The sequence below is a fragment of the Melanotaenia boesemani genome, chromosome 19, assembly GCF_017639745.1.
Source record: "Melanotaenia boesemani isolate fMelBoe1 chromosome 19, fMelBoe1.pri, whole genome shotgun sequence".
Taxonomy (NCBI): domain Eukaryota; kingdom Metazoa; phylum Chordata; class Actinopteri; order Atheriniformes; family Melanotaeniidae; genus Melanotaenia; species Melanotaenia boesemani.
In genome coordinates, this window is record NC_055700.1 from 302027 (window position 1) to 329979 (window position 27953).

Below are 27953 nucleotides of genomic sequence, written 5' to 3' on the forward strand. Positions count from 1 at the left end.
GGCCACATTCACCAGCTCATCGGGGTGGATCCTGAGGCGTTCCCAGGCCAGCCAAGAAATATATTCCATCCAGCATGTCCTGTGTCTTCCCCGGGGCCTCTTTCCGATGGGACGTGCCCAGAACACTTCACCAGGGAGACGTCCAGGAGGCATCCTGGCCAGATGCCCGGGCCACCTCATCTGCCTCCCCTCGATGTGGAGGGGCAGCGACTCTACTCTGAGCCCCTCCCGGATCACCAAGCTTCTCACCCTATCTCTAAAGGAGAGCCCGGCCACCCTGCGGAGAAAACTCATTTCGGCCACTTGTATTCGTGATCTTGTTCTTTCGGTCACTACCCACAGCTCGTGGCCATAGGTGAGGGTAGGAACGTAGATCGACCGGTAAATCGAGAGCTTTGCCTATTGGACCAGCTCCTTCTTCACCACGACAGACCGATGCAGAGTCCGCATCACTGCAGACGCCGCACCGATCCGCCTGTCAATCTCCCGCTCCATCCTTCCCTCACTCATGAACAAGACCCTTCAGATACGTGAACTCCTCCACTTGGAGCAGGACCTCACTCCCAACCCGGAGAAAACACTCCAAATCCAAGACCATGGTCTTGGATTTGGAGGTGCTGATTTTCATCCCAGCCGCTTCACACTCGGCTGCGAATCGCTCCAGGGAGAGCTGAAGATCACGTCCCGATAAAGCCAACAGAACCACATCATCCACAAAGAGCAGAGACCCAAACCTGAGGCCACCGAACCGGATCCCCTCAACAACTTGGCTGTGCCTAGAAATTCTGCCTATAAAAGTTATGAACAGAATCGGTGACAAAGGGCAGCCTTGGCGGAGTCAAACCCTCACCAGCAATGTGGACCAAGCTCTGACACTGGTCGTACAGGGACCGGACAGCTCGCACAAGCAGGTCCGGCACCCCATACTCCCGGAGAACCCCCCACAGGAGTTCCCGGGGTACACGGTCGAACACCTTCTCCAAGTCCACAAAGCACATGTAGATTGGTTGTGCAAACTCCCATGCCCCCTCAAAGACCCTGAAGAGGGTGTAGAGCTGGTACACTGTTCCACGACTGGAACGAAAACCACACTGCTCCTCCTCAATCTGAGGTTCGACTATCCGACAGACCCTCCTCTCCAGCACCCCTGAATAGACCTTACCAGGGAGGCTGAGGAGTGTGATCCCCTTGTAGTTGGAGCACACCCTCCAGTCCCCCTTTTTGAAGAGGGGGACCACCACCCCAGTCTGCCAGTCCTGGGGAACTGTCCCCGATGTCCACGCGATGCTGCAGAGACGTATAAGCCAAGACAGCCCTACAGCATCCAGAGCCTTAAGAAACTCTGGGCGGACCTCATCCACCCCCGGGGCCCTGCCACAGAGGAACTTTTTAACCACCTCAGCGACCTCAGCCCCAGAGATGGGAGAGCCAACACCAGCTACCCCAGACTCTGCTTCTTCATTGGAAGACGTGTTGGTGGGATTGAGAAGGTCTTCGAAATATTCCCTCCACCACCTCACAACATCCCGAGTCGAGGTCAGCAGCCCCCCATCCCCACTGTATCCCCACAGTGTTGACGGAGCACTGCTTTCCCCTCCTGAGCCACCGGATGTTGGACAAGGATCTCCTCAAAGCCGTCCAGAAGTCATTCTCCACGGCCTCTCCAAACTCCTCCCATGCCCGAGTTTTTGCCTTAGGAACCGCCGAAGTCCAACGATACGACTACAAAGTCGATCATCGAACTGCGGCCTAGAGTGTCCTGGTGCCAAGTGCACATGTGGACAATCTTATGCCTGAACAAGGTGTTTGTTATGGACAATCCATGAGGAGCACAGAAGTCCAGCAACAAAACACCACTCGGATTCAGATCAGAGGGGCCGTTCCTCCCAATCACGTCCCTCCAGGTCTCGCTGTCATTGCCCACGTGAGCATTGAAGTCCCCCAGCAGAACGAGGAAGTCCCCACAAGGAGTGCTTTCCAACACAACCTTCCAGGGACTCCAAAAAGGGTGGGTACTCTGAACTGCCGTCAGGACCCGTGCCCCCACCCGAAGGTGGAGGGAGGCTGCCCTCTCATTCACCAGGATAAATCCCAACATACAGGTGCCAAGTTGAGGGGCTATGAGCATGCCCACACCTGCTCGGCGCCTCTCACCGGGAGCAACTCCAGAATGGAAGAGGGTCCAGCCCCTCTCAAGGGCAGTGGTTCCAGAGCCCAAGCGTGAGTCCAACTATATCTAGCCGGAACCGCTCAACCTCGCGCACCAGCTCAGGCTCCTTCCCCGCCAGAGAGGTGACATTCCACATCCCTACAGCTAGCTTTTGCAGCCGAGGATCAGACCGGAAGGGTCCCCGCCTCTGGCAGCCGCCCAGCTCACAATACACCCGACCCCTATGGCCCCTCCTGCAGGTGGTGAGCCCACAGGAGGAGAGGCCCATGGTTAGGGTTAGAGGTTACAACAACATAGCCGCTAGGATCATCAGGGCACGCAAACTCCTCCACCACGATAAGGTGGCGGCTCAGGGAGAAGCCTCCCTGCCCCATTATACAGAAATCTGTGTAACTGGAACCTGTTGACACAAACATGGATGCTTATGCTGCTACCTGGTGGTGAATCATGGATACTGTCCTGTTTCAGATGAGCTGCTCATTGAACCTGAAAGACAAAATACACTTCATTTCTTTCTTTGTATGTTGATTTTATTTGTTGTTTTCCTTTGGTTACTGTTGATAAAGTTCTCGAGGGTGAGTTTAAATAAAACTTAAGAAGAAAGACACAAGCTACTGAGAAGCAGAAATTTATTCAAATTACATATGTTTATTTATTTTACAAACATTTACAAGACACAGAATAAAAGATATCGACCATCTTTTCATCTTCAGAACAAGGAAAATAAATGAAGTGTTAACAAGAGTTGGCCACGTCCCCTGCTGGCCAACTACCAATCAGCTGCTTCATAATGGTGTTAGCTAATGCTAACAACTGACAGGAAAAGAGAAAACATCCAAACTGTCATCAGATCAGGGAACGTTGGGTTAAACATCAGCTGGAGATTAAAACAGTTTGGCTGGTGGGCGAGAGACACCCACACAGAATAGAGAGACAGAGAGACAGAGAGAGAGAGAGAGAGAGAGAGAGAGAGAGAGAGATTTGGCATTGTCTCTTTCAGGCAAAAAAAAAGCATTATGGGACTTTGAGTCGTTCTCCATGACAAAATTAAAATGTAAAGAGAAAACGACCCACAATGCTTTAAACTCTTCCTCTGACCCCACTCCAAGTCTGTAGCCAATCACAGGCCACCAATGCCCTCTCCCATTCTGATTCTCTGTCCAGGCTGCAGGTTGAAGGTAAAGTCTTTGGGAGCCTCAAACAGCAGAACAATGGTGGAACCAAGGTTAAACTCCCCCACAGGGTCTCCTTTCTGTAAGGCCACGCCCCCTCCATCCACCAACAGCACATCCCCTTCACCTTCTGGCTTTAACAACTTGTTGCCCTTGGCAACGTAACTGTGGTCATCGAAGGAACCTTTACTGTAGCGAGGACTGTTGGTCTGCAACTCCTGAGGAAGGAAACTGGTTTAAATCGGTTGGTTTACAGACCAGAAACATTCAGAGAACAGACAGGATTGTATGAAGGTCAGGGAAAGTCTGTATCATAAGAGTCAGAGGTGCATCATCGTAGTTTAAATGAGTCCCAGCTGAGTTACTGCGGTAACCAGCACTGGGGAACTGTCTTAATCTGTAGTTACCACGGTAACTACAGATTGTTAACATATCCACATTTGTTATAGATATGAGATTCTTTAAGTGTTAATCATCTTCTTCTTGTAGCCACTTTTCAGATCTAATTCAAGTTTATCAGGTCTCATGAGGTCAGACCGGACCTGGAAGGGGTTATACCGATGGATGGATGGATGGATGGGTGGGTGTGGATGGGTGGATGGATGGATGGATGTGGGTGGTTGGGTGGATGGATGGGTGGGTGGGTGGTTGTGTGGATGGATGGATGGATGGATGGATGGATGGATGGATGGATGGATGGATGGGTGGATGATAGATGGACGGGTGGGTGGATGGGTGGATGGATAGATGGTGGGTGGATGGATGGATGGGTGGATGATAGATGGATGGGTGGATGATAGATAGACGGGTGGGTGGATGGGTGGGTGGATGGATGGATGGGTGGATGATAGATGGATGGGTGGATGGGTGGATAGATGGGTGGATGGGTGGATGGATAGATGGGTGGATGATAGATGGATGGGTGGGTGGATGGGTGGATGATAGATGGATGGATGGGTGGATGGATAGATGGGTGGATGATAGATGGATGGGTGGGTGGATGGGTGGATGGATAGATGGGTGGATGATAGATGGATGGGTTGGTGGGTGGGTGGGCGGGTGGATGGATGGATGGATGGGTGAATGGGTGGATGGATGGATGGGTGGTTGGTTGGGTGGATAATAGATGGATGGGTGGGTGGATGGATGGATGATAGATGGATGGGTGGTTGGGTGGGTGGATGGATGGATGGATGGATGGGTGGGTGGTTGGGGGGATGGATGGATGGATGGATGGATGGGTGGTTGGTGGGGTGGATGATAGATGGGTGGGTGGATGGATGGATGGGTGGGTGGGTGGATGGATGGATGGGTGGTTGGTTGGGTGGATAATAGATGGATGGGTGGGTGGATGGATGGATGATAGATGGATGGGTGGTTGGGTGGGTGGATGGATGGGTGGTAGGTTGGGGGGATGGATGGATGGATGGGTGGTTGGTGGGGTGGATGATAGATGGATGGGTGGGTGGATGGGTGGATGATAGATGGATGGGTGGGTGGATGGGTGGATGGATGGATGGGTGGATGATAGATGGATGGGTGGATGGGTGGGTGGATGGATGGGTGGATGATAGATGGATGGGTTGGTGGGTGGGTGGGTGGTTGGGTGGATGGATGGATGGATGGGTGAATGGGTGGATGGATGGATGGGTGGTTGGTTGGGTGGATAATAGATGGATGGGTGGGTGGATGGATGGATGGATGGATGGATGGGTGGGTGGTTGGGGGGATGGATGGATGGATGGATGGATGGGTGGTTGGTGGGGTGGATGATAGATGGGTGGGTGGGTGGGTGGTTGGGGGGATGGATGGATGGATGGATGGGTGAGTGGGTGGATGGATGGATGGGTGGTTGGTGGGGTGGATGATAGATGGGTGGGTGGATGGATGGGTGGGTGGGTGGGTGGGTGGATGGATAAGTAGAAATAAATGAATGAAAGGTAGAATCCAGAAAGGAAATGTGACCTGAAGGAAACAGTCCTGATGGAAATGCTTTTTCCTGCTCAGAGATGAAGCTCCATGTTCAGATTGATGCAGCGTGACCATCGTTTTCTCAAAGTCTGCTCACCTGGTCGAAGTAGACTCTGATAGAGCCCACGTTTGTAGCCCCGACTGCTGTTAACGAGAAGAAACCGTGTTTCCATTGGCCGGTGAGCGCCACTCGCTCATTGAGGCAGAAGAGCTCTTTGACCCAGCGAGCCACGCCCGGGTTCACGGACATCAATGAGCCTAGAGACGACCGGAACGACAGTCCAGGAAGGCAAGGCGGTTTATTTCTACAACACATTTCATGTACAGGACGATTCAAAGTGCTTTACATAAAACAAAGACATTACAGATATTAAGAAATAGTAAAAGACAGCAGCCCATAGCAAGAATCACAATAACATAATAAATTACATTAAAAGGGTTAAAAGCAAGAAGAGTTAAAAAGTTAATGTGCAGATTTCATGCATAGACATGAGAAAAAAAATGTTTTTAACCTGGATTTAAAAATGTCTACATTTGGTGAAAGTTTAATCTCCACTGGCAGTTTGTTACACTTGTTTGCAGCATAACAGCTAAATGCTGTTTCTCCATGTTTAGGAAGACAACGCCAAGCAAACGGGAGCATGTCCAACACACTCACCGGGGAAGTGACGGCGAAGCTCCACCCTCCAGTCAGTGGGTGAATGGAAACAGTGATAGTCACCTGGAGCCAGGTATACCACCACGTGGAAGAGGTCGCTCTCAGGAGACGACAGGAGGTGGTCCTGAAAGGAGGATGACGAGTCTGAGGAAGGAGAGACATGACATGATCATAAAACTCACAAGACAGATTATTCCAGTCATCACGTAGACGGCATAATCCGACTACAACAAATCAGATAAGACAGATTTTTATTAATCCCACGACGGGGAAATGTGTTACTGCAGCTCAACTACAGAAAAGCAAAGAAGAGCAGATCAACAAAATATAAAATACAAACATTAAATACAAATACAACTAAATTAAAACTACGTACCACTTTAACTGGTGTACAAGCGATTAGGTCATATCTGTATGGACACACACACATATCTACACATACACATACTAAATATTCATACACGTGTATACATGTGCACATATAGAAATATCTACACACATACGAGGTGGATGTGTGTGTGTGTTAAGTGGTGACAGTGCAGGTACAGAGTGACTCGTGACTTCATGATGTGTTACAGAGTCGAACTGCTGGCGGGATGAAGGTTTAAGGAAGCGCTCCTTCCTGCAGCCAGGATGCTGCAGTCTCTGCCTGAAGGAGCCGCTCAGCCTGCCCACGGTCTCATGCAGAGGGTGATGGGGTTGTCCATGGTAACACCCTCCTCTCGTCCACCACGGGCTCCCCAGCACAGAACCTGATCTCCGGCCCAGTTTGTCAGAGTAACACAAGCAGAAACCAGCCACGTGTATCTCGTTTATTTAAGGTTTTCACGATAAAAAAAACTGCATCTTCCACCTTTTCAGCATCTTCCAGTAAAATCTGGAGGAATAAATTGGAATTAATTGTAAGGTGCAGATTGTCCCTCCAGAAGCTAAAGTTCTAATAATGAGAGATAAGGAGGGGCTGGACTGGCTCACTGTGACCAGGTTTTCTTTCTAATCAAGTCCAACAGACGTAGAAACCTTTGTAATCAACTAGAAGACACTTTAGGTGGCGCTGCCTGAGAATAACTCCTTCAGTCATGTAAAGAAGTGTTTTTATTATCAGGAAGGATCAGACAGAATCGTGGATGTAGATCAAACATTGACGGCAGCGTCTCTATGCCAACCTTAACTAGATTAAAACTTTCTGAATCACTTTAAGGCCCCATTTAGGATTAAAGCCATAATAAAAACATGGATCAATGATGAAAAAGAGGCAAACTTGATATGAGATGTACATGCCGGAGGGGGCGGCAAACATGGCGTCAGCTGTGCGTGAGGTGATGGGAAGTTTCACAGCTGAAGTAATCACATCATGCTGATCACATCTGGGAAAATGTGTGGATGTACACAACAAGGATATCTTCTTTTGTGGAGACTTTAATGTAGACCTCATGAAGTCAAAGCCACATAAACCGACCGATGAATACAGTGTTTAAACCTGTTTACCCAAAACCACAAGAATAACACGCGCAACGTCTTTACAAATGTAGACCAACACCGTCTGGAAAACGGCTTGAATAATATCAGAGACCACTTACCTGTGTTTGTTTCTCCCAACTAGGGATGTATCCCGAGTACCGGTATTATTTGGGACTGGTACCGATACTGTTATCGGTACTTTTTGAACGTCTACCTAGCCGTCGCGTAATATGACACCGTTGCGACACTACTGCTGTCGATAGGCGACGCAGCGGCCGCATACCTGACGTGGTAGATCATGTCCGAGTTAAGGCTGAAGCGTGTGTGGGCATACATACAAAGATTCGTCAAGATGCAACATTTCTCTAAGACAAGTTTCATCCAAGAGAAGTAACACCAGCAACATTATGAAGCTTTGCAACGCACTCATAAAATCAAACTGAAGGAACGCAGCGTCTTTTACGCGACAAAAGTTAGCCTGCCAAATGCCAGCGAGTGCAGCGCTGAGCCAGCAGCATCCGGTTTCTGGTCTACTTCAACATCGCCAGGTCACGGTAAGAGTATTATTTGTTGTCATCAACTCATTTTAGACCCGCTGATACGTGTTAAATCCATCCTGTGGGCCATATGAACCAAGCAGCAGCCACCAACACAAGTCTAGGATGCAAGGTGCAGACAATGACATTCACCCCCGCAAGACGTCAAATAAAGATGACGCCAGAGGAAAAAGAAGAATGCCACAGGGCCGTTGCAAAGTTTACTGTGAAGGCTCTCCAGCCCTTCGCTATGGTCCAATCCAAGTGGTTTAGGTAAATAGGCAGTCAATTTTACGTCAGTCTGTTAGCAGTCCTGTTAATCAGGTGTAAGCTAATTTTGTATTGTTTTTCCATGATTATTGTTAGGGAGATGACCAGAGCCCTTAACCCAGGTTACACCCCCCCTTCCAGAGAAGTGTTGTCAGGCACCCTTCTACCAGCTTGGTATGAAGTTGAAAAGAAAAACGTAATAGCTGAGCTTGCTAAGGTGTCAAAAGTGGCCATAACCAGCGATGGGCGGACAAGTATCACACAGGATCACTATGTCACCGTCACACTCCTTCTATGTGAATGAAGGCCAGTTAAAGCAGAAAGTTCTCTCAACCCAGGCAGTATGTGAGTCACAGAGCGCTCCAGTTGTGGCTCAAGAGAAAGGAGAAGAGCTTGTAGAGTTTGGTGTTAGAGTAAAAGTTGTAGCCATGACAGTTGATAATGCAGCTAATATGGAAGTGGCTGCACGTGAGCTCCCAATCAGAAAGCTGGGAGGCTTTGCACACACTCTCAACCTCAGAGCACAAAAGGTCTACGCCATGCAAAGTGTGTGAAAGGGGTCAGCAAGGATCCGGGACTGTGTTGTGTGCATCAAGTGATCTTCCATTTTGAAGAACCTGGTTGTGGAGAAGCAGAGACTTCTGGGTAAGAAAATAGGCCTCATTGTTTCAATATTATCACTCAGACAGGAGCCACAGCAGGACTACATATCCAAACTGATTTCAGTGGGTCTTTCCATATGTTTCAGGCATGAATGTCCTACTGTTGTCCTGGATGTGAGGACCTGCTGGAACTCGCTGTATCTCATGGTTGAAAGATTTATTGAGCCATCCAAGCTGCCCTCCTGGACCCACGAGGTGATGGAGAGAGAGGTCATCTAGTATGCTGTTTGATTGAAATTCAAAATGACACTGGACTAGTATTTTAAATGATTTAAGTATTTTAATAAATAACTAGTATTAGATGTAGATTAAGTAAGAATAATGATTACTGAGTGATTTTAAAAAGTGAGTTCCTATCAATGCTGGTTGCATTTCTCAGTGGAAAGGAGCTCTGGGCTTATCTGAATTATTGTCGGTTATCTCTACTGATTTTAACCATTTCATCTTAACTGGGGATTTTAACATTCACATAGATAACATGATGGATGGTAATGTCAAGGAATTTTCTTCCATATTGGACATGTTTGGTTTGTCGCAGCATGTAAAAGAACCGACCCACATTCGAGGTCACATTCTGGACCTGGTTATTTCAAAAGGTGTGGAAATTTTTTCTGTAGCTGTCACTGACTCGACCTTGTCTGACCATTTTTGTATTTTGTTTGATTTACTGATCACTCAGAATGTTCAACCAACCTGCTTCTCCATTAGAAAGAGGTACATTAATGAAAGAACAAGTGCTAAGTTTGTGGAGGCCATAGCTATGTTACCAACAACCAGTGCAGAGTCAGTTGATGGACTCCTGGATCATTTCAATCTGAAAATCTTGAATGTAATGGATGCTGTTGCACCAATAAGAATCAAGAGCAACTTGAGCAAACAGAAAACACCATGGAGAAACACCACTGTGGTTACCAGCCTAAAAAGAGAAAGCAGAAAAACTGAGCGGAAATGGCGGAAAAATAAACTTCAAATTCACTATGAGCTGTACAAACAAAGCCTGCGTAACTATAACAATGAGCTGTGCAAGGCCAGAGAGCTGCATTTATCTGAAATGATTAACAGGAATGTCAACAATTCTCGCACTCTGTTTGCTATGATTGAAAAACTTACTAATCCTCCTAAACAGATAAGCCCAGAGCTCCTTTACACTGAGAAATAAAACCAATTTGCAAACTTTTTTAGCCAAAAAATTAAAACAATTAGGCAAAATATTAATTCCACACAGTCAAACAAGAAAATTAGTCTGTGCCTAAAACCTGGAAACAATTCTGCTGTCATGATGCAATTTAAAATGGTGAATTTAAAAGTCCTACAAGAAACAGCCAAAAAATTAAAACAATTAGGCAAAATATTAATTCCACACAGTCAAACAAGAAAATTAGTCTGTGCCTAAAACCTGGAAACAATTCTGCTGTCATGACGCAATTTAAAATGGTGAATTTAAAAGTCCTACAAGAAACAGTTTGGCATTTGAAATCAACAACATGCACTCTGGACATGATACCATCCGACTTTTTAAAAACAGTTTTTACCTCAGTCGAAAGTGGTCTCCTACTGATAGTTAACAGCTCACTGGCATCAGGCATTTTTCCCAAGTCACTAAAGATGGCTGCTATTAAGCCTCCTAAAGAAAAGGACTCAAGACGCCTCTATAATGAACAACTATAGACCGTCTCTAACCTCTCTTTTATTTCCAAGATTATTGAAAAAGTTGTATTTCACCAGCTTCATGACTTTTTAAATGAAAGTGGAAATCTTGATAAATTTCAGTCCGGCTTCCGACCTCATCACAGCACTGAAACAGCTCTGGTCAAAGTGTTAAATGACATTAGGTTGAATACCGATTCTGGTCAAGTATCAGTCCTGGTTCTGTTGGATCTCAGTGCTGCGTTTGATACTGTAGATCACAGAATCCTGTTGCATAGGCTGGAAAACTGGGTTGGACTTTCTGGAGCGGTCCTTAACTGGTTCAGGTCCTATTTAGAAGGCCGGAGTTATTTTGTTACGATCGGCAGCTATGAATCCGAGCGAGTGGCCATGACTTGTGGAGTCTCCCAGGGGTCAGTCCTTGGACCTCTTCTGTTCAACTTGTATATGCTCCCTTTGGGTAAAATATTACAGAACTATAGCATTAGTTATCAAAGTTATGCAGATGATACACAACTTTATGTGTCTCTGTCACTAGATGACTGCAGTCCAATAGACTTAATGTGTCAGTGTCTGGAGCAAATAAACACCTGGATGAGGGAGAATTTTCTACAATTAAATGAAGACAAAACTGAGATTATTCTGTTTGGTAGCAAAGAGAAGAGGGTCAGCATTGGCAAACACCTGGAGACTCGGGCTTTTAAAATCACCAACCAAGTTCGTAACCTGGGAGTGTTGATAGACTCAGATCTGATTTTCAGCAGCCATATCAAAGCTGTCACTAAGAAGCTTTTTACCAGCTCAGAAACATCAACAGAATTAAAAATTTAGTTTCCCAGAAAGACCAAGAGAAACTCATCCATGCATTCATCTCCAGTAGACTGGATTACTGTAATGGTCTTTTAACAGGACTTCCTAAAAAGAGCATTAAACATCTGCAGCTCATCCAGAACGCTGCTGCTAGAGTTTTAACCAGGACTAAGAGATCTAAACACATCACACCAGTTTTGAAATCTTTACACTGGCTTCCAGTCAGTCACAGAATAGATTTTAAAACCCTTCTGCTTGTTTACAAATCCCAGAATGGTTTAGGCCCAGAATACATCTGTGATATGTTCAGAGAATATAAACCTAGCAGAGCTCTTAGATCCAAAGACTCTGGTCAACTAGTCCAGACCAGAGTCCAGACCAGGGTCCAGACCAGAGTCCAGACTAAACATGGAGAAGAAGCATTTAGCTGTTATGCTGCAAACAAATGGAACAAACTGCCAGTGGAGATTAAACTTTCACCAAATGTAGACATTTTTAAATCCAGGTTAAAAACATTTCTTTTCTCATGTGCCTATGCATGAAATCTGCACGGTAACTTTTTTTTAACTTATCTTGCTTTTAATCATTTTAATGTAATTTATTATTTTATTGTGATTATGTGTTGATTATGTGTTGATGCCTTTTACTATTCTAAATATCTGTAATATCTTTGTTTTATGTAAAGCACTTTGAATTGTCCTGTACATGAAATGTGCTATACAAATAAACTGCCTTGCCTTGCCTTGCCTTATCTGTATAGGAGGATTAGCAGCAGACAGCAGACTCCAACATTAGCAACAAAAGCTAAGACTGTAGGCTACCACATTAGCAGCTAGCTCTAGGTCTGAGGGCTCCTACATTAGCAAATAACACCAACACCAAAGGCTTCCACATTAGCAGCTAACGCAAAGACCACGATCTCCCATGGACTAATGTTAAAACTGTGACCTGCCACATCAGCAGCTAATGCTAAAACCACAGCTACCACATCTCAGGCTAATCCTGAAAAGATCCTTGAATGGGTCAGACATACCTTCAAACCTCACTTGAACAGATTTTCTTTTCTTCCAATATCCTGAAACATCTGGGTCTAATTTGAATTTCCAGGTGTATAACCATCTTGGAGAGGGCGTGGTCTTACCTTTAGCCTGCTTTATCTGTGGACCCAGAAAGTTCTCCAGACTGTAGGTGACCCCCTTCACTTGCTCCACCTCAGAGTTTTTCACTCGACCAAAATGAAGGATCTTCCCATCAGCTGGAGAGATCTAAAACACAGATCCAAGCAAGATCAAAGACTGGACCCAGTCCGAGTCAAGTCCAGTAGTTCAAAGTTCTAGTAAATGTGGGTTCTACACCCGTCTCCAAGTAACAGACTCAGTTCTAAACCTGTTTCTATGTTATAGACCCAGGTCTACACCTGCCTGTACATTTTAGACTCAGTTCTACATCTGGTCTAAATTTCAGGGTGTGTGGTAAGGAAGAGATGCTCACCAGGCAGGAGGAGGCACAAACTGGTCGGACTGCAGGTTTGAGGCGTCGACGAAAAAATTCCCCCAAATTTCTGTAATGATGTAGATCCTCCACTGCTGCCTCCTGGTGACAAACAGATGAACACCATTTGATCAGATGACAGACAAAATACTGACCAACAAACACTAGGATGTCGAAAACAACAAAAGAAGACGTTGGAGAAGACATACCTGCATGTTGACCCCGAAAGTCCAGATGTAGAGGGAGTATATGGGCTTTCGGAGCCAGCTGGGCAGATTCACTCCATTCAGACGACCCCAGGCCCGAGACAGAAGGCGAGTTGGGAATGAGCGGTACAGCGCTACCTGCAGCAGCAAACACACTTTACAGATTTTTGTGTCCAGGAGACAAGAGATGAACAAGTCTGTTAGAAAAGACTGATAACTGGCTGTCCCCGCCCGGTCCAGGCTTCGCTGAGGCAGCATAGTCCTGAAGGCAGGAAATACAGCGGCAACAAGGACTTGTGGGCTCGACACGTGGCGGGCGACCAATGACAGCGACTGGTGAAACTCATCACCACCCAGGCGAACCTCAAAACTCTGGATGCGACAAGAGATGCTTTGGTTCAGGTGTGTGTGTTTCTGGTTCTTTGGTTGTTGTTGTGATTCATGTTGTTGTTGTTGTCTTGGCTATTTTTAGGAACTCCTGATGATTGTCTGCTTAGTTTACCTGTAACAGCTGTAGGAAATTCTCTGCTGTGTTGCTGTACAGGTGTAGCAGCTGCTTGTCGACTGTTAGGTTGGGTTGAAGGTTGCTGCTTCTATCAGCTGGATCTTTGTCTCCTTTTTCTGTTCTCTACTTTCCTTTTTTCCTTCTTGTTGATGTCTTCCTTCTTTTTCTGTCCTCTCTGGTCAGGTCCAGCAAGATCACATAGATTCCATGATTCAAAGTAAATAAATAAATCAATTATCAAGAGGAGCCTTTTACCCATAAACTCCCCATGGCAAAGCAAATTCGGCACAACACAGCGACCAGACCATCATTCTGCCGCCACCGTGCTGACAGGACAGGTTAAGAAAGAAAAAAAAAAAAAAAAAAAGAAATTGATTTGAGTTCATCCTATGATACAACCAAGGAAACGGCATGGTGAATATCATCAAGTGATGGAGGACTCAAGGCTGAGTTCAGACTAATTCCTGCTGGCGCCACGCGGCTGCTTTTAACTTACATCTCTATAATCTCTGCGTGAAGTCTGGGAAAGTCAGACACAGCTGGAATGATCTGATCCTTCATGTTGGAAGTGTTTGCAGATGGCGCTGTGTAGCCTGCTCTCATTGGTCAGTCAGTCAAACCCTCGCTGGTTGGTTGTAGCGCCACGCGACAGCAACAAAAGCGGAATGACGATGTGAACGAGCGCAACATTTCACACGGAGGAATGCGGCCTGTCGCTTGGCTGGAGGAGGGTGGCCATTTTCACCTCATTGCATAGTTCCATACAAAATGATGGAGAAGTAGCGATGGCGCCTCCCGTGTGTCCAGCCCATTAATCAGAAAACTATCAAACCAAGAAATATGGTCTCTCCTCGTCCAATCAGAAAACCTTCCACAGCTGTTCTTACCCGATTGGCCAAAGGCCGTAGAGCATTGACAGACAGGATGAAGCCAAGGAAGGCGATTGGCCGGCGGCGCCAAGGGGCGGGACGACAGACGCCATTACTGAACGCACTCAGACGGTGACGGAGAGCCAAACGAGGTACCTGGAGCCTGATCATGAGATTAAACAAGATTTAACGACATTGAGAGTGAGGGGCAGGAACAGAGAGGGAAAAAGAATCAGTGTGACAGGAAACTAAGAATTAAAAATTCTGTTGTAGTCATGTGACCTGACAGGATGAGAAGTAAGCATCTAAAATCTCATAAAAAAGGTGACACTAAAGCACAGGCGTACAAGGGGCGGGGCTTAGACATGGCGAGAGGAGGAATAAGGCGCAGGGAAGCTAACAGGTTAACAACCACAAAAATATACTTCCACAAAGAGCTGTTATTTAATACCTTTGGTTACGCGTATTTATTTACCTTTGTTTACTCGGGTGATTTACTACCTTTGTGTCCTCATATTTACTTGCTTTTGTTTACTCGCTAATTACAACCTTTGTGCATATTTACTCACGTTCGTCTACTCGTGTTTATTTACTCAAGTTTATCTACTCGTGTTTACTCACGTTCGTTTACTTGTGTTTATTTACTCACATTCGTTTATTCGAGTTTATTTACTCACGTTTGTCTACTCGTGTTTACTCACATTCGTTTACTCGTGTTTATTTACTCACGTTCGTCTACTCGTGTTTATTTACTCACGTTTATCTACTCGTGTTTATTTACTCACGTTTATCTACTCGTGTTTACTCACGTTCGTTTACTCGTGTTTATTTACTCACGTTTATCTACTTGTGTTTACTCACGTTCGTTTACTCATGTTTATTTACTCACGTTTATCTACTCGTGTTTATTTACTCACGTTTATCTACTTGTGTTTACTCACGTTCGTTTACTCATGTTTATTTACTCACGTTTATCAAATCGTGTTTACTCACGTTCGTTTACTTGTGTTTTTTTACTCACGTTTGTCTATTTGAGTTAATTTACTCACGTTCGTCTACTCGTGTTTACTCACATTCGTTCACTCGTGTTAATTTACTCACGTTTATCTATTTGAGTTAATTTACTCACGTTCGTCTACTCGTGTTTATTTACTCACGTTCGTCTACTCGTGTTTATTTACTCACGTTCGTCTACTCGTGTTTATTTACTCACGTCTATCTACTCGTGTTTACTCACGCTCGTTTACTCGTGTTTATTTACTCACGTTTATCTACTCGTGTTTACTCACATTCGTTTACTCGTGTTTATTTACTCACATTTATCTATTCGAGTTAATTTACTCACGTTCGTCTACTTGTGTTTATTTACTCACGTTCGTCTACTCGTGTTTATTTACTCACATTCGTTTACTCGAGTTTATTTACTCACGTTTATCTACTCGTGTTTATTTACTCACATTCATTTACTCGTGTTAATTTACTCACGTTCGTTTACTCGTGTTTATTTACTCACGTTTATCTACTCGTGTTTACTCACATTCGTTCACTCGTGTTAATTTACTCACGTTTATCTATTCAAGTTAATTTACTCACGTTCGTCTACTCGTGTTTATTTACTCTCGTTCGTCTACTCGTGTTTATTTTCTCACGTTCGTCTACTTGTGTTTATTTACTCACGTTTATCTACTCGTGTTTATTTACTCACTTTTATCTACTCGTGTTTATTTACTCACATTCATTTACTCGTGTTAATTTACTCACGTTCGTTTACTCGTGTTTATTTACTCACGTTTATCTACTCGTGTTTACTCACATTCGTTCACTCGTGTTAATTTACTCACATTTATCTATTCGAGTTAATTTACTCACGTATATCTACTCGTGTTTATTTACTCACATTCATTTACTCGTGTTAATTTACTCACGTTTATCTACTCGTGTTTACTCACATTCGTTTACTCGAGTTTATTTACTCACGTTTATCTACTCGTGTTTACTCACATTCGTTTACTCGTGTTAATTTACTCACGTTTATCTATTCGAGTTAATTTACTCACGTTCGTCTACTCGTGTTTATTTACTCACATTCGTTTACTCGTGTTAATTTACTCACGTTTGTCTATTTGAGTTAATTTACTCACGTTCGTCTACTCCTGTTTATTTACTCACGTTCATTTAAACGTGTGAATTTAGGCACGTTCATTTACTTGTGTTTATTTACTAATGTTAGTTTACTCGTCTTTGTTTACATCTGTTCATTTACCCGTGTTTTTTTTTTACTCGTGTTTGTTAATAAAAATGGGGAAAATCTTGGTAGAACATGGAAACGCCACACAGAACGGCCCGACCCTGACCAATAAGCTGATCCTTTCTGAGAGGAGGTATTGGTTCTGTTGGTCCAGTCTGAAGGTTCAGGTAACTACAAGATCAGCTGATGTTTCGTCAACCAATCAAATGAGTTTTATCTGTTACATGCTAACTAACTGGGTTAGCAGGTTAGTAGAGGATCAGCTGGAAGAGGGCAACCTACGCTACAGTTAAAATAGCTGACCTGCTAAGGCAGCGTTTGCTATGGCAACCACACACACACACACACACACACACACACACACACACACACACACACACACACACACACTAATCTTCTTCAACATGTACACCCCACTAATATAATCTAACCTAATACCAATACTCTCTCTCTCAACTTTAAGTCTGATCCAAAGACTCTTGCCCCAAAACCTGCTGACTCTCTCTCTCTCTGCTAATGTCACTCGACCCAGACCTGTGAACTCTCTCTCACCAGAACCAGAACCTGAACTAGGAGCCTGGATCAGAGTCAGGCCTTTACTCGTGTGCTAATCCAAACAACAAGCGGCGTCTCCTTGGAAACAGGTTCTGTTCAGTTTCCTGGTTGATCTAGATCCCAGCAGGACTAGAAGGTGATCCGGTTTTTAAAATGAAAACCTTGATAAACGTCTTTCCTCCCACCTGAATCTCACAGCTATTCTTGACAATTGCCCTCTTCTTCCTCCATCTCTCTCTCCGTCAGCTGCTCGCTGCCGCCGCCTCACCTGCCGCAGCAGGCCGCGCCCCCGACGCTCGCTGCCGCCATCGCTGCGGCGCTGACAGAAGAACCTCACCATGAGGTGGACGACGGCGGAAACGCCGACATCAAGATGAAGAGGGTGGGGGGTAATGGGGAATAACAGCGTGCTCGGTCAGGGCAGAGAAGAAGACGAGGAGGAGGAGGTGGTGACAGATGGAGCAACGTTAATGCAGAGAAGCCCCGCCCCCTCCACCTCCCACACTGCAACTATTACCGGATCAAAGTCTGAGTTGGTCACCTACTGATCAGCACTGATAATCATCCATCTCACACTGATTAATTAAGTTAATAACTCCCAGGTTTGACTCGGTTTGGTCCAATCAGAGCCTTCCTCTCTCCTTCCTGGTTACTGAGAGGCCAATCAGGAAGTAGCTCAGCAGTGGGGAGTGGGGGCGGGGTCTCTGTGATGTCACTGACTCAGCACAAGAGGATTGGCTGACTGACAAAATGATTAGAAACGATCAATAAAAAGGTCAATATGTCAACTAATGAACTAAAATAAACAAACATAATTATTGATTAACTGTCTTAACTATTTATTTACAGGTTTGTTTTTCTCTAATGAATTTCTGCATCATTTTGAAAATAAGGGGGATGCCGTTTTAGAACGTGTCATAGTAGTAGTGAACCAGGTCCTTCATGTTGGTCGGAACCAAAGACGGACTCAGATGTTTGGGTTCTATTTTTATTTATTATTATTTATATTGTTTATTTACAACAAACAGAGTTTAGGTTAGTTGCGCAATTAGCTTCCCCCACTGATTGGTTGTTCATCATTCTCAGGTTTTAAGACCAGGTCCGGGATCCAGTTCTGAACCCAGTACAGAAACGGGTGTAGACCGGGTTCTGGACCCTGTATGCACTCAAACAACGCTCTAAACTAAAAATGTAGTTCAACAGTCTTTCCACACAGCACAGAAAATCTTATTCAGAAATCCTGGGACACCAGAAAACTGATGAAAAGCTTATTTGTGAAACTAATGATGAAAACGGTGTCAAACATGTTGACCAACTCCTGCTTTTATCACTACTAGTCCCGTTTAGATGCAGCAGAGACACCTGAAGACGAATCAGTCCTGCCATGACCTGGACACACCTAGAATACCTAGAATTGACCTACAAAAAACCAAAAATAGATATAGAATAGAACCAGAATAGACCCAGATAGACTTCATATAGACCTTGAATAGTCCAGAATAGACGTAGATAGACCCAGTATAGACCTAAAAGAGACCTAGAATAGACAAGACATAGATCTATAATAGAACCAGAATAGACCTATATAGATCTAGAATAGATCCACAAAGATCTAAAATAAACCCAAATAGATCTGGAACAGAACCAGAATAGACCAGAAATAGACCTAGAATAGACCCAAAACAAATCTAGAAGAGACCTAGAGTAGACCCAAAATAAACCCAAAATAGATCTACAATAGAACGAGAATAGATCTAGACAGACCTAGAATACACCCAGAATAAACCCAGAATACACCTAGATCTGGAATAGTCCCAGAACAGACCGGAATAGACCCAGAATACACCTAGATCTAGAATAGTCCCAGAACAGACCGGAATAGACCCAGATACGCCTAGATCTAGAATAGTCCCAGAACAGACTGGAATAGACCCAGAATACGCCTAGACCTGGAATAGTCCCAGGACAGACCGGAATAGACCCTGAATACGCCTAGTTCTGGAATTGTCCCAGGACAGACCAGAATAGACCCTGAATACACCTAGATCTAGAATAGTCCCAGAACAGACCGGAATAGACCCAGAATACGCCTAGATCTAGAATATTCCCAGAACAGACCGGAATAGACCCAGAATACGCCTAGACCTGGAATAGTCCCAGGACATACCAGAATAGACCCTGAAAACGCCTAGATCTAGAATAGTCCCAGAACAGACCGGAATAGACCCAGAATACGCCTAGATCTAGAATATTCCCAGAACAGACCGGAATAGACCCAGAATACTCCTAGACCTGGAATAGTCCCAGGACAGACCGGAATTGACCCAGAATACACCTAGATCTAGAATAGTCCCAGGACAGACCAGAATTGACCCAGAATACACCTAGATCTAGAATAGTCCCAGAACAGACCGGAATAGATCCAGAATACGCCTAGACCTGGAATAGTCCCAGGACAGACCGGAATTGACCCAGAATACACCTAGATCTGGAATAGTCCCAGGACAGACCAGAATTGACCCAGAATACACCTAGATCTAGAATAGTCCAGAACAGACCGGAATAGACCCAGAATACGCCTAGACCTGGAATAGTCCCAGGACAGACCGGAATTGACTCATAATACACCTAGATCTAGAATAGTCCCAGAACAGACCTAGATAGACCCAGAATAGATCTAGAATAGATCCAGAATAAACCTAAAACAGACCCACAATAAACCTAGATAGATCAGGAATAGATCTAGAATGGAGGACATCTGGAGTATGGACGTCAGCCAGGTGTTCTTTAAGACATTTTCAGTTGTACCGCCCCTCTTCCCCTCGAAAAAGGTGGAGTTCATACCTGGGTGGACGTGGCCAATCGAAGTGGAGCCTCATCATCTGATTGGTCCTTTTTCCAGTAGTGCTGGTAACCAAGGTAACCACCTCCTGTCACCAACAGGAAGGGGAGGGGGCGGGGGCGGGACAATAGGCCACGACCTTAGAGAGCAGAGAGAGCTGATTGGTCGAGAGGCTTGATGACAACAGCAGAGCTTCAGAGGGAGTGCAAGGACTCACCGGTGGTCAGGCTGCGCTGCTGGCGGCAGCTTCGCAATAAAACTCTGAAACACAAACAGTTGATTATGAATCAATCACAGTGATTCAACTTCTCATCACATGACCCTAAACTGAACTCTGACCCGGAATCAGACTTGTTTTCAGCACCCAGTGTCACCATGGCAACTGATGCTGGAAATATCATCTGTTCTTCTGTGTGTGATTGTTAGACTGATGATGAGGAAGTAATAACAGAAATCTGATGGGAAGAAACATTTCAGAACCAAAAAATTTTCTTTCATCATTCAGAGTTCCAAAAACCATAGAAGAAGAACCAGACGGTTCTTTAACCAAACCTAGATAACAAATTAAGACGACCAGGATGACAGTCGGGCTAAAGGCTCGACACGCAGGAGGCGACCAATGACAGCGACGGGCGAAACTCATCGCCATCCAGGTGAAACGCAGCACACAGGAGGCGACAAACAGGAGCATCGCGCTCTCAAGTCGCTTGTCTCCAAGAAATGTGATTGGTTATGATATTGGAGGGAATACTGACATTTTCCAAGCCGTCGGAGACACACGAGGCCTGAAGGATGAAGAGTCAGAAGATTTACCAGCTGACAGAAATCTGCTGCTGAGTCTCCTGAATCAAAGAGAAAGACACGCTGGCTTCATCCCGTGTTACAAACTAGGAAACAGCATGGTGAGCATCATCATCATGTGATGGCGGCCCTCAAGACTGATCCAGATAAATCCAGGACCGGGGGGGCAAGGTGTTCCCTCACCTGCGCCGCTTTAGAGTTGATTCTGGTTTATAAACAAACAGGTGGAGGACGTGCGTGCGCACGCTTTGCCGCAGACGGCGCCTGTAGGTTGCTTTGCTTCGCTCAGGTTGATAAACGAGGTCCTGGTCTGGAACCAGGACAGAAACGTCCTTCATGGCTCTCAGAGACCAGGCCTCATTCCTCCACCCGTCCCTAAACTCCTCTCAGCATCCACCACCAGCCTGGACAGGATCTTCTCAGAGTGGGTGGGGCATTTTCCAAGAGATCTGATTGGTCAGGAGGTGGAACTTTTATACTCCCTGGTCTCTGATCCAGAACAGAACCTGCTGTGGAGCAGGTTCACCGTTACCATGGTGACTGACCCGGTAAGAAGTGAACCACCTTTGTTGGATGAAACCCTGAAGTTACCAGGATAAGAGAAAATCCAGCTTCCTGGTTCAGCCCCCAGGTGTAGCATCTCTGATGATGATGATGACGATGATGATGATGATGAAGATGATGATGAAGAGGGCTTTCAGCAGCTGTTAGACCTCAGTTTGTTTCCGTGTGTTCGAGCTGCTGCTGATCAGCAGGAACTGTTTGTTGATCAGTAAATAAAATGTGTAAGTTTGTTCAGTGATGCGTTCACTGTCTGTCAGCGCAGTAATCAATGCGCATTATGGATCAATAATCACGTTGCTTTCAGCTGCCGCCAGCTGGATGACGTCACCGAGCTGGTGAGGAAAACAGAGACCACGTGACCTGTTCCAGCTGTCTTTAAACCTCACGGTTCTACCCAGAATGCATTTCTTCCCCTTAAATAAATTTCGAAGGAACTACTCCAACAACAACGTGACGCCACCGTTGGATGACATCAGCAACAGCTGATAAACAGACCCACGCAGGTGAACCTGAACTCGCGCGGTCAGCACGCGCTGATGGACAGAGCTCAAACATCACACCTACGACACACCTCGCGTGCAGCTACTGGAGAGAAGAAGGTGAAGACGTACCTGCCGGCAGCGCGCGGAGCTCCGACCATCAACCTTCCACAGGGTGCCGCCATCTTTGTAGCGGAAGTGGCGTGGAAGTCACGTGTCACTACCCTACCCCGTTTTTTTTTTTTAAAAAGAACAACTTTATTTCAAAGTTTGTCGAATACAATCAGAACAGAATAATTTTCAACTCGCTGGCAGACAAATAGAAAAAAAACAGATAAAAATACGAGAGAGAAGGATTTAAAAAGAAAAGTTATCTAACGTCACAGCATCTTTCTCCTGTTTTCATGTCATTTAGAGAACAGAAACACTGGTAAAAATAAATCTCTCTCTCTCTCTCTCTCTCTCTCTCTCTGTGTGTGTGTGTGTGTGTGTGTGTGTGTGTGTGTGTGTGTGTGTGTGTGTGTGTGTGAAGAGCCAAGCAGTTGGGAATGGATCTCATAAATCTGTCCTACTGTATGAAAACTTTATAAGTATTTCTATGACAGTTATTTTAACTATAAAACCAAATAAAACATTTTCTCTTTTTAGAACAGGATCAGGCAGAAATTTAAATAACCAATGAAATAAATCTTCCCTAAAGACACTGGTGAAGATACGGTCATAGAACATGTGCTCTGTGGTTTTATTATGACTGAAACAGAATATTTAATTATTACAGTCCAAACCAAAACGGCTAGAAAGAAAATCAGATGAAGGATAAATTCCACTGAGGATCTTAAAATGAATTTCCTTGGAGCAACGGGAGCATTAAAGAAAAAGGATCTCAGATATTTTATCTGTTTTTGGGGAAAACTTAGAGTGAATTAGGAGATGTGGAGAATGGAAACAGTTAAATATTTGTCTAATAGTGAGGTTATTAACTTTAAATTCAAACACGTTCTGCACCAAAAGCGAAGGAAGATTTGGAGTAGCTCCAACTTTGTACAGTTGAGAGGTCATTAGAAGGACCTGTTTAGGTCCAGCATTAAAAACCTTTTTGTACTGAGATCTTAAATTTAGCATCAAAATCCCCAAAATGAGAGCAGGTTGCCATTTCAGTCCAGCGGATGTAAAATAGACCAAATGCCTTTTTCTAACCAGTTTAGCATAAACAGAGATTTACGGTTTTAACTTCCTGAGACCCGGGAGAAAAAAGTTTTTCTTTGTTAATCTTTTTATGACAATTCAAGTATTGTGGTCACAAGAAACATGTTGCAACATTTTTTTTCAAAAACAATGTTTATTATGTTTTGCTTAATACACATTGTAATGGTGCAGTTATAATAGTGTATTATTATTTGTATGGATTTTTAAAAACATCCTTTCATTTAATGACCACTTAACAAGATTAAGACAGTAAACGAAGAAACATGAAAAACGTGAAAATTGAAATTCCCTCCATTTTGAAAAGACACTGCATGTGCTGTGTTGGCCACACCGTCACAACAGGGGCATCAGAAGAGAGTTCAAGATGTTTTCTTAAAGGAAAAGTATTAATCACATACATACTATAAACCAGGGCTACTCAATTCGGTCCTACAAGGGCCGCAATCCAGCAGGTTTTCCATGTATTCCTGCACCAACACACCTGAGTCAAATTAGGTGGCTCTAACAGCCAATCAGGTTCTACACAATGACTCATTAATATGACTCAGGTGTGTTGGCCCTGCCATAAACATAAATTGAGTAGCCCTGCCATAAACAATGCTTGACTTAGAGGTCTGAGACTCATGTTCTTCACAGAGGACAAAAATAAATTGTCGGGTCTCAGGAGGATATAAAACATACCTGCAGGTCCATGTTGGTATATTGTGGAAATTATGTTTGTAAAGCAGAGTTTGTTGATGAAACGAGGAGTTTGTGTGGGAGTCTTTTCGGGTCACAAACACAGCTAAAGAGAGAATTAATGCCGCCAGGTTTCATAAAGATTTCAGTGGGAATGTGAAACCAAATTTGTTTTGGTTGCCTTAGAAATTGTTTTAGCCAGTTGATTTTGATAGTACCATTAAGACATTAAAAATCGATACTTTGATGCCACCTTCTTCATAATGTTGGACCATTATACTCTTTTTTAAATAATGCGTTTTACTTTTCCAGGTGAAGTTAAGCTTTGCTTGGTTTATCGCTTTAACTGCTTCTTTAGGAACTGACAGTGACTGAGCTGGTAAATGGTTTCAGTTTTTCTAAGTAGTGTTCGACCAGTAATAAATAGTTCCCTCTGAGACCAAGAGTTGAGATGGGCTTTACATTTTTCCAAGTTCCCCAGATATTAAGTTTGGTTAGTAAATCCATATTTTTAGTGATTTGTATGCCTAAATATTTAACTGTTGTTTTCACAGGGATGGAATGAATAGTTGATAAATTACAATCATGACCAGGCAGAAGTTCACGTTTATTAAGGTTCAATTTTAAGCCAGACGCTCTTGAGAAGAGATCAGTTGTCCCAAGGATTTTTGGAAGTTGACTGCTATTTTTCATAAATCATGCTGTATCATCAGCAAGTTGGCTTATAGTCAGTTGTTTATCAAGTAAAGTTAGTTTTTGTAAACTCCGATTTCTTGATAAGAATGGATAGCATCTCGGCAGCAGTAATAAATAAAAGCGGGGAGACAGGACGTTCTTTTTTAATCCCTTTCTGGGTGACGCGGCAGAAGAATTGTGCTATTTGTGTCTTTATAAATTCATTTAACTATGTTTATAAATTGTTCACCAAAGCCTGACTGCTCTGGTGTACAAAACATAAAACTGTGTTCAATCAAATCAAAAGCTTTAAAAAAAAGTCCAAAAAAAGGATGAAACTCTCGTCTTCTATTAGGTAGTTGTAGTCAAGCTAATCTAGTAAAAGTTGTTGAACGTCCCTGATGAAGCCCGGCTGTCTGAAACTACGTCCTCAGTCCCAGATCTAAGTCTGTTCGCAGAAATATGAGTCAGCAGTTTGTCGTGGTATTAAGGAGAGTTATGGGCCGGAGATGGTCTATTAATTTGGAGTTTTTACCAGACTTGGGAATTAGAGTCATGACTCCTTGTTTCATCGTAGTTGGTAGAATGAATGTATTTAATAAAAGATCACTTCGGTCCTCTCAGAAATGCTTGTAAAAGTTACTCGTTATACCACCTGAGCCTGGGGATTTATCGAGTTTTAGGCAGTTTAGGGCTTTCTCCACTTCTTCCATTTTAATTTCAGCATCACAAATATCTTTAAAGCATTCATCAGTCTCAGGGATCTGTTCCTTGACTGATTAAAAACCTGTGAAGAGGAATATAATTGACTATAAAACTGGAAAGTTGCTTTGGAGATCATAGCTGGACCTCTGCATTCTTGGTCGTAAATTATTAACGTTTTTTTCCTTTCCTGTCTTCTTTTTTTTGAACGAGAGAAGTATGTCCAACTCTTTTCTTCTTCTTCTGTCCATTTGGCTGGAGGACGGATAAAAGCTCCTTTAGCTTTATTAGTATGATAATTAGTATTAGTATGACTGTATGAAAACGTCATAGTTTACATACAGTTTAGAAAAGTCTCTAACAACAGTAGTTAGTTCTGTTACTAGTTCTTTGTTCTGGTTCTGGTTGTTATTCCCTAGGATAAGAAAACCGTCACTCATTTCAAAAACACAAATTATCCAGTGACCCTGAGTCTTTGTGGCTTTTATTTTCCGTCTGACCGACCCTCCGTGTCGACCCTCCAACCGACCCTCCGTGTCGACCCTGCTGACCTACTTGAACCGAGGCTGAAATTTATTTTGTCTCCTCACTGATTTGACCAGAATCTTTTATCTGTCTCGTTGCTGCGAGTTTCTTGAAGAAAACCAGGTGCTTTTTCATTTTTAAGTACAGAAACGTAGCTTTTCTTTTTATAGAGTCTCTTAAAGCTCCAACGTTAAGTGATGCAAAAGAGAAATTAGAACTAAGGACATAACAAATTAACAAGAAAAAGGAATGAGAAGAGAAAACTTCCTTTTTTTTGTTTGTTTTTTTAAAGTAGTAGTAAAGAGTTGTGATAAGCCCCTAAATACATTGGTGGAATATATTTTTAACATCACATATCAGTTTTATTCTAATAAGAAGTCTCCTAGAGAACATCTTAGGCTGCTTTTCCTAATAAATGTGAGAGAATAACAAACCGCCTGTAACCTGAACCTCTATTCATCGATGGAGGCGTCGACATGAGTGTAAATATTGTAAATAACCTCAACTATCTGTGCAAATTGGCACAGCTTCTACTTCCTAATTTACCTAACCATCTCTTTTTTTTTTTTTTTTTTTTGCTGCTTCAAACTGTGTAGGATATTGGAGACAACTGTGCACGTAGGATATTGAAGGTAGCCAGAGTTGCCTAGGTGGTCAGATATTCACGATATCAAAGTATTAAGCCATGTTAGGAGTCAGTAATAATTCTTTTACCACCAACAAAACCCACATGGCCGCTACAGCAGATCCCCTGCTCGAGCCTCCTTCTTCTTCTTTGCAAAGTCCTGCTTGAAATGAGCTTCTTTGCAGAAGTTTGAGTTTTTAGTGAGTCTCCAGATTTCATCCCATGATGCCTCGAATTGGATGATCACTTGGCTATCCCTCCGTCTTCTCGTTTCTGTGGTAGAGGCCCTTGTGGTGCAATCTGTGAGAGGATGCTGATGATTTCCAGACAGATCTGTTCGTTTTCTTTTTCTTTAATATCTTGTATTTAAGGTTCCGGCACCGCTTGTATCTTTCCAGCTCCGTGACTCTTTCTTTAAGGTCTTTATTGTCTTTGATAAGTTGTGCTATTTCCTTCTCAACCGCTTTTAGCTGTAATTTGCGCTCCTTGATATCTGCAGCATTAATTTCAGCCAGCTGGGCTACGTTAGCAACCATGATGGAGGTCCCTCGTAACTGCTCTCCAAATGTGTCTGTTTTCATAGTTAACTTTTCAGTCGCCTCAACATGAGCGTACAAGTTTTCTGTTAGATCTTGTGTAGTTTTAATTTTGTTGGGAGGAGCAGAAGATGTAGTTACGGTAGCAGGGGGTCTTTCTTCTTAGCATAGCTGCCGCCAGAGGTTTCCATTTGTGTGTAATCCTGATCAGGTTTGTGAGCATGACCGGAGGTTGATGTTAGCCTGATTTCACTTTTCTTGCTTGACATGTTTCGGCGTGGTTGAGACAAAATTAAAGGCGGTTAATTGAATTTTCCAGAGTCTGTCGAACAGCTGACGTTGAATTAAAAGGCAATTTCGGGGACAAAAGATGGCGAGCTTAAAACTTCCAACTTGTCCGGCTCTCCATCCGGCGGAAGTCCTGTCCCAACCCTACCCACTGACGAGGCGCCGCCATTTTAAAGGCCGTCCGAAGGACGAAGCTGAAGTTAGCTTCCGATTCGTAGAACGCGTAATTTGGAACTATCTAGACGATTTTAGACAGCTCTTGATCAAAAACTACAGCACTTACACTCTTCAAACCTGGACTGAAATATCCTCAACAACATTCAGACACATGTAAACACAGTTTCTGATTTGTGAAACCTTTATTCTATTTGTGAAAATGAAATAACTGAAACTGTATGTTGCACAAACATTAACCATCTGCTGCATTTTGGTTTTCTCGCTGATCTACAACAGAAAGAAAAAGATATGACACTTCAGACTAAACTGGACAGAATTGTCTAGACAAAAGATGATTTACATCTGCAATGTTTTAAATAAATAAACTTAAAAGAAAAGTTTGTCTGAACTTTTTTTTTATATTTCTTTTATAAAAAGATTTTTTTCCTTTTTCTAAAAGAAAACACTGTTTCTCCATTTCTAGCCTGACAAGCACTCGCCTCAGTATAAAAAGATAGATGAAAGCAGTATCAACTCATAAATGCTTCTTTCTTGTGTTAATCTCTTCTATTCAGAAATAGTGACTCTAACCTTTTTTCCATCTGGTCCTGGTCAGCCTCCTCCACAGCCTCGGTCATGCTGCTT

General features: G+C 43.8%; 1 protein-coding gene across 1 annotated transcript; it reads right to left on the bottom strand.

The window, feature by feature from the left end:
- Positions 1 to 2785: 2785 nt before the first annotated feature.
- On the bottom strand, positions 2786 to 22115 carry pisd (phosphatidylserine decarboxylase). The gene is made up of 9 exons (XM_041970393.1): positions 22050 to 22115; positions 20291 to 20334; positions 20076 to 20212; positions 13058 to 13192; positions 12849 to 12950; positions 12499 to 12622; positions 5972 to 6115; positions 5411 to 5571; positions 2786 to 3560 (listed from the first exon to the last, which is right to left on the bottom strand). Exons 1-9 carry the CDS (start codon positions 22100 to 22102, stop codon positions 3291 to 3293), a joined length of 1170 nt encoding a protein of 389 aa, XP_041826327.1. The 5' UTR covers positions 22103 to 22115; the 3' UTR covers positions 2786 to 3290.
- Positions 22116 to 27953: the final 5838 nt, after the last annotated feature.

Excerpts from the sequence above, each read along its gene's own strand:
- pisd (XM_041970393.1), bottom strand. The coding sequence starts at position 22,102 with ATGGCGGCACCCTGTGGAAGGTTGATGGTCGGAGCTCCGCGCGCTGCC. Across the intron at positions 20,213-20,290 it reads GCAGCGCAGCCTGACCACCG|GTCGTGGCCTATTGTCCCGC; the intron begins GTGAGTCCTTGC and ends CTGCTCTCTAAG. Across the intron at positions 6,116-12,498 it reads ACAGATAAAGCAGGCTAAAG|ACTCGTCATCCTCCTTTCAG; the intron begins GTAAGACCACGC and ends CTCCTTCCTCAG.